The following is an 11,737-nucleotide window of genomic DNA, read 5'->3' on the forward strand; positions in this document are numbered from 1 at the left end:
ACTGCCAGGGAATTCCCTGAGTGTTATTTTATTTTACTTTTAAAAAATTTTTTTAACATTTCTATTTATTTATTTATTTAGGCTGCGTTGGGTCTTCATTGCTGCGCACGGGCTTTCCCTAATTGCAGCGAGTGGGGACTACTCTTTGTTGCGGTGCGCAGGCTTCTCGTTGCGGTGGCTTCTCTTGTTGTGGAGCATGGGCTCTAGGCACATGGGCTTCAGTAGTTGCAGCACACAGGCTTCAGTAGTTGTCGCGCACGGGTTTCAGTAGTTGTGGCACGTGGCCTCAGTAGTTGTGGCTTGTGGGCTCTAGAGCGCAGGCTCAGTAGTTGGGGCACATGGGCTTAGTTGCTCCGCAGCATGTGGGGTCTTCCCGGACCAGGGCTCGAACCCAAGTCCCCTGCATTGGCAGGCAGATTCTTAACCACTGCGCCACCAGGGAAGTCCCCAAAGTGTTATTTTAGAACCATAAGTTTATGCTTAAAATTTCACCCTGTAGTGAGCATCAGATTCATTCTGCTTTGAGTCTCAGTGAGTTAAAATATATTGTATTAGTGCTAATACCTGAAACTATGTTTTTAGATCTAAAAGGCAAACTGAGCTAGACTTGCCCTTAAGTTGACAGTTCATTATGAGCACTACACCCTAACACTGCAAGACACAGCTCTTCTTAGTCTTTTCCTCAAATATCTCTCTCTCTAACATCCAGAGTCCTCAGGGAAAAGCTTCCAGTGCACTGTGCCTGGGAGATGTGCCCAGTGTTGGAAGTATGTAGGTATGGATAATAGTGTAAACTTCGGAGTAGCACACTGATTCAGTCCAGCATCTTGGTAGTGACCTTAGTTTGATTGTAATTTCCTTTATAACACAGAAAAATGGGGGGCAGATTGGGGAAACGCACACATACACACACATACACATACACCCATACTTTCTGCAGACCATTTGCAGAGATTTTATCTCAGACTCTCTGGAAGCATTGAACTCTGCAGGTCTGGGGCAGGAGCTTTAACATTAGAATCAGTGGTTCCAATCCCAGTTCTGCCACTTATAAAATGTGTGACTTCAGGTAGTTCCTCTTTGAAATCATCATTCTCCTTGTTTGTAAAGTTGGGAAAATAACAGTATTTAACTCACAGGGTAGTTTGGGGGATAAAGGGAGACGTATGCATTGCTTCCTACAGTGCGTGGTATAAAATAAGTGCTCAAAAATGGGAGTTGTTACTGGACGGAGGCATGAGGCCTACTTTAAAACTTCATGAGGATGAGTCTTACAATTTAGTAGACCGATTCCATAGGGTTTATAATTTTGAAAAGTCATAATGTGTATGCTCAAAAAAGTATTGAGAAGCAATGAATGATCTAAAGCAAACTAATACTTAGTTTAGGAAAAAATTACAGTGTTATGTCAGCGTTGACTCATTTTAAAGAACATTTCTTCCTAAAGTTTGGAGAACAAGATATTTAAAAATACCTCTTCCACACTTTCACTGAACAGAATTGAAGGGCAATTCTTTAGTTCCTCTTAATTTCCCTCCTTAATTTTACTTAGGATAGGGTTTTTTCACTGAGCCACTTCTCCATTTTGTAGAATACAGGGACACTGCTAATAAAGGCTTTAAAACCACGTTAGCTTTGGCATAATTCTTTATCTCCCCCACTGAGTAACAAGGTGCTTACACTCACATGTGGCAGAAGCAATAGAGTAAAAGTCTTGAGGCAGACGGAGGCTGGAACAAACACACAGACATTCTTTTGTAGGCAGTACACCAGGCCATAGAGTGGGGTGAGGAGAAAATGGTTTAAATATCTGTTGAATTAGGCTATTTAATAGCATTTGGGATACCCCTAACACCCACAGATCAAAAACGGGCAGAGATGGTAAAGAATCAGCAAGGGCCCAGCACGAGTGCGGCCATGAGTCATTGGCAGCTGGCAATGCCATGGCAGCTGGGAGCTCAGAGTCTTGGTGTCGTCCCTGTCTTATCCTGGTGACCAGCCTCCACTGCTCTGTTGAAAGAGGAAGACCTTGCTTTCAAAGGCTTAGGAGAAGTATAATAAGTTAGGGAAAACCTTATGCTTTTAAAACTAAAAGGAATTATGATTCTTGGGGTAAGCCCCCTTTCTGTGGTGTTTTGTTAAGGGTTGGGCATTGGATCTGAGCACCTGGGCCCTTCATATCAAAGAAACTCTGCAGAAGAGAGGGAACCAGTTCAGAGGTCTTTAGGGAAATCCCTGGGTAGGGGGGAGGGAGACTGTACACTTTCTTCTCTGCACCCACAGCTGCATTGTCCATTGTCTACGTGTGGCTGACCTTCACCAGAGCACTGTGGCCCTTGGAGAATCTCTGGTTACTCTCCAGCCATCTGAACATGTAGAGAGCCCAGAATCATCCAAGAACTTATTTCTATGATGGAAGCTTCAGGATCTGGTAGTATTTCATTCTGGAGGAATAAGGTATAAAGGATATTTTTCACAGTTCTAGTTGTGGAGGGTCATTTGAAACCAAAATGAGGAAGCCTACTTTCCTTTCTTATGAGTAGAGAATAAGATATGGGTTGAAAGTTCAATCTGACGGAAGAACTTCCAACGTGATGTGTACCCATGACTGCACGCAATCGGGGTTTCATAGTTGTGCTCTTTCCACCTCAGTGCAGGGAGTTAGGCTGCTTCTCAACCACAGGTGGGCGATGGGGAAGCAGTGTGCTCTAGACTTAATTTGTGACTTTGGTTGAACCTCTTTATCCAGTTACTGAGTTTTACTTAGTTTTCAGTATAGCAGTAATAGTTAATTTTAATTTATTAGGATTTATATTTATTGACTTTATTGACATTTAAAATATTTGAGATTATTAATATTTAATTGAATTTTAGTATATAATTGAATATCATTAGATATAAGTCAATTTTTAAATTGGATGCCCAAAGGGCAAGTTTATATTTTTACCCTCTTTCCTATCAAATCCCCCCCTACCCTGAGCCTGCATTAAGTAGTGATCAGAACCATATCTGAGAAAAAGAAATTAAAATTGCTCATAGGGAAATATATATCATGTAACCCAGGAATTTCACTTCTAGAAACTTACCCAAAGGAAATAACAGGATTAAATATACATAATACAACAGTTTTACGGCAGTGAAAACTTGAATTGAAAATAGGAAGCATTAAGCATCCTTTATTCTTACAAAAACGATGAAGGTAATTTCAAGTGGGATGGGGTGGGGAGTTGGGGGAGAGAAAATCATATTTTGATTGTTTTCCTAACCTATATTCCAGGCCTAAATTTTTAAATATAAATCAAATTTTATTTGAATTTGAAGTGCTTTAGAGATCAATGGATTCTCTTTGGATGATCAGTACCCAATACAAGATATACGGGGGTGGGACATTCCCATTCACAGTGACAATAACTGTGGCTCATACATGCAGAACATGGGCTCTCCACCAAGCCCTGCAAATGCTTGTTTATTTATATCAACGGGCCTCACAGAGTTCCATGTGGTAGAGCCTCTTATTATGTCATGCTCCAGGAGGGAAACTGAGGCATGGAAGTTTTCAGTGTCAGTAGACCACACAGCTGGTTACGGGTGGAGCTGGCAGGGCCCATCTGTTTAACTACTACATCTATTGGCCTAACCAGAAATGTTTGAAGTGTAAATAAGGACAACTAAAAAAATTTTACTTAGAGATAGAAGGTAGATTAAGACAAAAGAAATGCCATGCTCTTGAATGGAACCACTGAATATTTTAAAGATGTGCATTTGCCGAAAATTCTCTTATAGGTTTATCATAACCCATAATCAAAGTATAAATGATTTTTTAAAATTTATTTATTTATTTATTTTTGGCTGCACTGGGTCTTCATTGCTGCCCGCAGGCTTTCTCTAGTTGCGGCGAGTGGGAGCTACTCTTCATTGCGGTGCGCGGGCTTCTCACTGCAGTGGCTTCTCTTGTTGCAGAGCATGGGTTCTAGGCGCGCGGGCTTCAGTAGTTGTGGCATGCGGGCTCAGTAGTTGTGGCTCACGGGCTGTAGAGCGCAGGCTCAGTAGTTGTGGTACATGGGTTTAGTTGCTCCGCGGCATGTGGGATCTTCCTGGACCAGGGCTCAAACCCGTGTCCCCTGCATTGGCAGGCGGATTCTTAACCACTGCGCCACCAGGGAAGCCCTAAATGATATTTTAACTTGATAAAATGGTTCCTGAGTTTATACAGAAGAATAAATAAATGAAAATAGCTATGACATTTCTGAAAAAATAACTCATGAATGGGTATTGCCCTACCCAATACTAAAGTACAAATCACCATCATTAACATTTTCATGGTTTTAGCAAAAGACTAGCCTAACAGATGAGGCTAACAACAAGGAGCATTAAAACTATGCCAGGCAGCCCTGAGCAATTATTAACTCATCTTACCTCCCAACAGCCCACAAAGTAAATGCTATTATTATTCCCATTTTGTATAATAATTGAGGAAACTGAGGCACTTGCCCCAAATCACACAGCTGCTAAGTGGTAGGAACAGGATTTGCACCTAGGCTATCTGGTTCCACCTGGAACACTTGATAAAAGAGAGGCAGCACCACAAACCACTGGGACAGAGCGGATCCTTCTACAGCTGATACTGTGGAAATCACCATGTTCTTTCTTCCTTTATGATGTTTCAAGTTTTCTTCTTTTATCATATCCTTCTGTTTAGAGAACTTCCTTTTGCTCTTCTTTTAGGGAAGGTCTACTGGTGAACAAATTCTTTTAGTTTCCCTTCATCTGAGAATGTCTTGATTTCCTCTTTATTTTTGAAGGATATATTGCTGGACAGAGGCGTCTGCGTTGACAGGTTTTTCTTTCAGCGTTTGAAAAATACTGTGTCACCTTCTTCTGCTCTCCCATAGTGTCTGCTGAGAAATCTGGTGTCATCCAGATTGTTTTTCCCCTATAGGTAAGGTGTCAGTTTTTTTCTGGCTGCTTTCAAGATTCTTTCCTATGTCTTTAGTTTTCTGAAGTTTAATTATAATGTGTCTTGTTGTGGTTTCTTTGGGTTTATCCTATTTGGATTTGTCCAGAATCTTGTATCTGTAGGTTTATGTTACATTATGTTAAATTTGGGAAATGTTCCATCATTATTTCTTCCAGTACTTTTTAAGCTCTGCTCTTTCCCCTCTCCTTCCAGGACCCCAGTGTCATAAATGTTAGATATTTTTAAATGGTCCTAAAGGTCCCTGAGTCTCTGTTTATTTATTTATTTATTCATTTATTTCAGTCTATTTTCTTTCTGTTGTTTACATTGGGTCATTTCTATTGTTCTGTCTTCCAGTTCACTGATTCTTTCCTTTTTCCTCTGCATTCTGCTGTTGAGCCCATCCACTAATCTTTTTATTTTGGTTATTGTATCTTTTAGTTCTAAAATTTCCATCTTGTTCTTCTTTATGTCTTCCGTTTCTTTGTTGAGCCTCTATGTCTGTTCATGTTTCAAGAGTGTTTGTGATGACTCATTGAAGCATTTTTATTATTGCTACTTTAAAATCTTTGTCAGACAATTCTCACATCTCTGTCATCTCCATGTTGGCATCAATTGGTTGTCTTTTTTTTCATTCAGTTTGAGATCTTTCTGGTTTTTGGTGTGAAGAGTGATTTTTAATCAAAACCCAGAGATTTTCATACTATATGATGAGACTTGGGATCTTATTTAACCTTCTGTGTCAGCTGGCTTCTTTCTGATATCATTCTGGCAGGGGAGATGGGGGACATTGTTTCATCACTGTCAGGTAAAGGTAGAAGTCTTGGTTTCCTACTCAGCCTCTGTTGATACCAGCAAGGGGAAGCTCCTTGTTACTGCTGTGTGGGGATGGGAGTTCTGGCCCCCCATGTGGTCTCCAGGGACACCACAGGTGAGGGGGGCTACCATTTGGCAGGACTGAAAATCCTGGCTTTCTCTGACACCAGCAGGTGGGAGTGTTGAGGTACTTTGTAACAGCCCTGCAGAGTGGAAATCTAGGTTCCACACTTAGCCTCAGGGTTCAGGGTTTTTTTTTGTTGTTGTTATTGTTGTTGCTGTTTTTTCCTGTGGTGTTTGGTAGAACAGCTGTTGTCTGAAAGTTTTCTGTCTTGCTGGCTGCCCCTGTCCTGGTGGCTGCCCCTGTCCTGGTCTTTTGGCTAGAGAGATAGGGTTTTGTTGAGATTTCTTTGTCTGTCCCCATAGTCATTTCTGATCGCCAGCTTCTTCAGCTCCATGTCTGGGATATAAGAGGCAAAACGAAAACCCAGGAAACTCACTACCATGTTGTTTCTAGGGTCCCAAGGTTCCTAGCTGGTCTGCCCTCCTCTCTTCACCCTACAGAATCTTATGTTTATTTTATATATAATGTCCAGGGTTCTTAGCTGTACTTAGCCAAGGCCTAAATTTTGAGATAGAATGTGGTCATCCTATACAGACATTTAATTTTACTGAAATTCAACAATACTCTCTGTGGTTGGAAAGGAAGAGAGAAAAAAGATTTTAGGCAGTGAGGGACTCTTCTGCCTACTGTTCCATTCAGTGGGTTTATGCCTTGAGAGTGGGTGTAATTATTCCTGAAACAGTTAATGCATATCATATGTCTGTTTGTGAAGGCTTTTTATTTTTTTATTTTTTAAAAGATTTAATTTAATTTTATTTTTGGCTATGTTGGGTCTTCGCTGCTATGCATGGGCTTTCTCTAGTTGTGGTGAGCGGGGGCTACTCTTTGTTGCAGTGCACAGGCTTCTCATTGCGGTGGCTTCTCTTGTTGTGGAGCGTGGGCTCTAGGCGTGCGGGCTTCAGTAGTTGTAGCACACGGGCTTCAGTAGTTGTGGCACGCGGGCTTAGTAGTTGTGGCACACAGGCTTAGTTGCTCCGCTGCATGTGGGATCTTCTCGGACCAGGAATCGAACCCGTGTCCCCTGCGTTGCAGGCAGATTATTATCCACTGTGCCATCAGGGAAGTCCCTGTGAAGGATTTTAAAAGTTTTACCAACTACTAAAGTAGAAAGCATGGTTCACATCACTATTTTATGGACATCTTTAGTGCTTTTATGGGCATCTTTGATGAAGATATTAAAAGACTAATTGGAGGCCACAATTAAACATTAACTAACAAAGAATTCTCCTATTAGGAGAATCAATAAAATTACCTATGAGATTTTTATGAACAAAGCCAGGTACTGTATGTTCATGGAAGTTGTATAGGAATGAATGATTATGTACATATATATGTATGTGTATATATATCCTAGTTATACTCAAATTACATATTTGAGGAGGTTCTTTTGTTTGTTTGTTTTGGTTTTTTGCATCTAGGTTTGCCAGATACAGATTCATGAAAAATTCATCAGGGATAATCAAGGAAAAGCAAAACCTGTGCTTGATAAGGAAAATAAAAAACTGCTCTGCAGAAAGTACAAAACCTTTGCATGTTATACAGCTGATATGAGTGATGGAGGTAGGCAGTCTTTTTAACAAATAGCACTGGGTCATTTTTTAGTACTCATTAAAGCTTATTATCTATCAGTGAGATATTTATAGTAAGAATATTATTATTCTGTTGTTATCATGGCCATGGTCCATGTATTTTTAAAAGGCTAAAAAGTTTAAAAGAAACCCTTGATGTTCAGCAATAAAGAAATAGCTTAAAAATTGCTGCACAGCTACTTAATTATATATTATGTAGCCATTACAAAGAATGGTTATGCTAAATGCACCATGGTATCCTGGATTAGATCCTAGAACAGATGAAGAATATTATTAGAAAAAGTGGTAAAACCTGTAGTTCAGTGTAAATCTGAAATTACTCCAAAATAAAGTTTATTAAACAAAATGATTAGGAAGCTTATATAGTATAATGAAAAACTTCTTACAAACTAATGGTAAAGTGGGAAAATTAATGAGGATAGAAAGTAGTAAATATGCTATGATCATAGCAGTGCAAAATAATAGCAGCAATACCACCATCACCACCACCAAAAAATCACTTATGTTTGTACAAAAAAAGGCTAGAGGAAGTATACTAAAATGTATTAATATTTTGCAGTGAGACACCATGATTTTTTCTCTTTCTACTATTTTATGTTTTCTAAACTTTCTTTTGGGGATATGGATCACTTTTACAATGGAAGCAAAATCTCCTTATTTTAAAAACATGACATCTGCAGGTTAGCTTTCTAAAACTCTTAGATAAGGGTTAGAAAAATCTCCAAAGACAAAAATTGGATGTAACTATTGCTGCCAGCTGGGGAGGGTGGAGGGCCTGGGCCGGGTCAGATGACGAGTTCTTACTTTAGGGTTCTGTTTAGTCTTCAGAAAGCTGAGTCTCTAATCAGTCCAACACTGGAGCAAGAAGCGTATTAGGGGTAATACTGGCAAGTTCCCATACCTTTCTGAGTCTTTTTCTTTAGCAGTAAAAGGAAGGTCCTTTCAGCTCCAATTTGGGTGATCTTCTGTTGAAATGGCCCTTTTAGACTATGTTTTCCCGAGGGACTGGTATGTAGGGTCTGCGTTTGTTCTGTGCACTGTGGTGTTTGTTCAGGTTTATTCTAACGTTGACTGGGGGCGGGGCCAGTGGACACATTAGTCCCTGAGCCTCTTCAGATACACATTGACCCTTTGTTGTTGTTCTCTGTATCCTTTGGATTCTTCCTGTCAGGGCCTCTGGTGAACTCAGGCTTCACAGATCTTCAATAAATACCCCTTTGTCTCTGAATTAATAAGGAGTATCTATTTTGGGGAGCCGGGTTGCCTGGAAACTTCTTAGTCCTCCCCTTCATGAGGTGTCCCCTGTCCCCTCACTTGCACCTCCACCTCCACCTGTGTCACTGGGGGTCAGGCTGCGTGGATTCTACTCTGGCCTTGAGGCAAATCCACATTTCCTTCTTATTCCATCTGTAAAAAAATTGGGATCCCGCCTTCTCGTCATCTCTGATTATTGTGGAGTTTTCTTTTTTTTAAATCACAATTATGTTCTGGTTCTAACATTCTGTTTTGTATGCTATTCGATCCTTTCATCTGTAGGAATGCCATTTCACTATGGTTGGAGTCGCTTTCAGGGAGCATTTTGTGAGTAAGTTACACCCCAAACCAAAGAGCTTTGGGAGTTTTGAGAAGAGAGCAAAGATCTTCTGTGCCAGGGAGGACTGCAGCTATGACTGGGGAATCTATGTGAAGTATAAGGTATTTGAGATTATAGTTATAAAGACTGAAAGTTTTGTGGTGGAAGATGTTGCAACTGGAGCTCAGACGCTGTATGCAAAGTGGAAGGACTTTCATTTTGAGAAGATCCCATTTGATGCTGCAGAAATGTCCACTTGAGCTCAGGACCTCAGTCTGCAGGGAATGGGTGACCTTGAGTGAAGAAGAAATTAGACCAGTGGGTGAATCACAAATCACTTGTACCACTGTCAAGATATTTTCCCTAAAGCTTGTACTGTACTGAGTATATATCACTTAACTTCTGTTGTTTTCAGCAGTTTGTACTGTATCACTTACATAAAACATCAGTGAATGAATCACAGCACTCAGTGAATCACTTTGTAGGTCAGTAGAGCTTGGGAAAAATGAAAAAGGCTTAACTTATTGCCCTTCTTCCCTTCAGAACCCACTGCCAGTGTGCACCGCTAGCCACTCAGTACACATTGAGATAAATGAATGAGTGAATGGAATGTTGAAAGGTTTTCCATGCTTCCCTTTCTTTCCTTAACCTACTGTAAACTGGCTTTTGCCCTTAATAATCTACTGAAATTGTTTTTGTCAAGGTCACCAGCGACTCTGGTGGCCCAATCCACTGGGCACGTCTTTGTCCTTCCCTCTGTTTGACCTCTTTGCTGCTTTTGGCCCTGTTGAATACTCCTTTCTTGGAACTCCCTTTTGGCCACTAGCGCTTCTAACTCTACCCCAGTCTTTTCTATTGGCTCCTTTTTGCTGATCCTTTACACGTTGGTAATTCCAAAGGTTCAGTATATAAACACATACATAGGCATAATAGTCACATACACTTGTGTTCTCTATGTGTGGCATCTGATCTTAAAATTCTACAGTGGACAATTTTTAGTAATGGGGGCATTTAAATAATACAGTACTCATTGAGAAGTTGATTTCTGTTCTTTTGGTTTACTGTACATCTTGACCGATTAATTTGTTTTCTTAACCTGTGCCATTGTTCCCTTCGAATGGTCATTTCAAGCCATTTTCCAGTAATAGTTGATGGTCAACATTTGGACTCTGCTCTCAGGTAGGTCCCTTGGATGATACTGAAGGGGCAGTTTAATTTGGCTGTCCTTTCTATTTCAAAACTTAGAATACATATCCAAATGGCATTCCTGTGTCATTTAACAAGGCTTGCTGATGCTCCAGAGCTTAGTTTGGGGTTTTCCAGACATGGAGACAACTATCTGAGTTTTACTGTCTCCATCCAGGCCAAGGTATTTTATGTTCCGCTCAGGATAGCCTCTATAGTAATTTAAGCATCTTCCTAAAACAGATTCAGATTAGTTGTTTGTAATTCACTAGGACCATCAATGGCTTAAACAAACCTCCAAACATCATAAAATGTTAATATGCTCAACATAAGGGGTCGCATAACTCTTCAGATAGCACCTATTTATATCTGAAGGCTTATTGGTGTCCAGGAGGCCACCCAGACCCCCAGATCAGTCCTGGACATCAGTGGGGTGACCTGCTGCAGCCACCTCTTCCTCGTTTTGATCTGACGAGAGTCAGAGAACTTGCCAGTTACATAACTTCTCCTAGGCTTAATTTTCTTCATCTATGAAACAAGGATAATACATACCTGTAAGGGTTAGTGGAGAGTTTTTAACTGAAATCACATATAAGTACTTGATATACAAAGTAGTTGTTTGATAATGGTTATTAATAGTATTCTTAGTAAGACAATAAAATGGGTTATTTAAGCCAACTTACTTGCTAATTTTTATTCATTTTCCATTTATATTTTATTAGAGTATTAACGTTCTGGTCACCAGTTTTAATATGGGCTTTGATCCCGCGCCACCAAGCAATTCACCAACGGGGTGTCCTACCATTCAACTCAATTCTGCCACTATCTGCCTGGAGATGGCGTCAGATCCCTACAAGTTAAGGGCTCAGTCCTACAAAACTGCCCCGCCTCTTCCCTACTTCAGAAGCCAAATTGTTATTACCTGTGCCTCTGACCAATTGAACACAGATGAGAGGTTACAGCAACCTCCTCTGTGGGCTTAATTTGCTAGAGAGGCTCACAGAACTCAGAGAAACCTTTTACTTACTAGATCATCGGTTTATTATAAAAGGAAGTAACTCAGGAGCAGCCAGATGAAAGAGATGCATAGGGTAAGGTTTGGGGAAGGGGCTCAGAGTTTCTGTGTCTTCTCCTAATCTCTACATGTTCACAAACCTGGAAGCTCTTTGAACTTTGTCCTTTGGGTTTAATGGAGGTTTTATTACGTAAGCATGATTGATTAAATCATTGTCCATTGGTCATTTATTCAACCTCCAGCCCTTCTCCCCTCCCCTGAGGTCAGGGGATGGGACTGAAAGGTCTAACCCTCTAATTACGTGGTTGGTTTTCCGGTAACCAGCCCCCATCCTTAGGGGTGGTCCAAAAGTCAGTCGTTAACATAACAAGAGACACCTTTGTTGCTCTTATCATGAAATTCCAAGGGTTTTAGTAGCTCTGTGCTAGAAACTAGGGACAAAGACCAAATATATATTTCTTATAAATCCCAATCTAAC

At 40.5% G+C, this 11,737-nt stretch overlaps 1 protein-coding gene across 1 annotated transcript in view; it reads left to right on the top strand.

The window, feature by feature from the left end:
- RIGI (RNA sensor RIG-I) overlaps positions 1-10,885 on the top strand; it is a gene marked incomplete at its 5' end in the record, with an annotated part of 43,721 nt that extends 32,836 nt beyond the window's left edge. The window contains 4 exon segments of the mRNA XM_081236626.1: positions 7,316-7,446; positions 7,448-7,457; positions 9,023-9,316; positions 9,320-10,885. Coding sequence (XP_081092752.1) covers positions 7,316-7,446; positions 7,448-7,457; positions 9,023-9,316; positions 9,320-9,361 — 477 coding nt within the window.
- Positions 10,886-11,737: the final 852 nt, after the last annotated feature.

The sequence above is a fragment of the Mesoplodon bidens genome (genome assembly GCF_964165515.1).
Source record: "Mesoplodon bidens genome assembly, chromosome: 6".
In the NCBI taxonomy this organism is placed as follows: Eukaryota; Metazoa; Chordata; class Mammalia; order Artiodactyla; family Ziphiidae; genus Mesoplodon; species Mesoplodon bidens.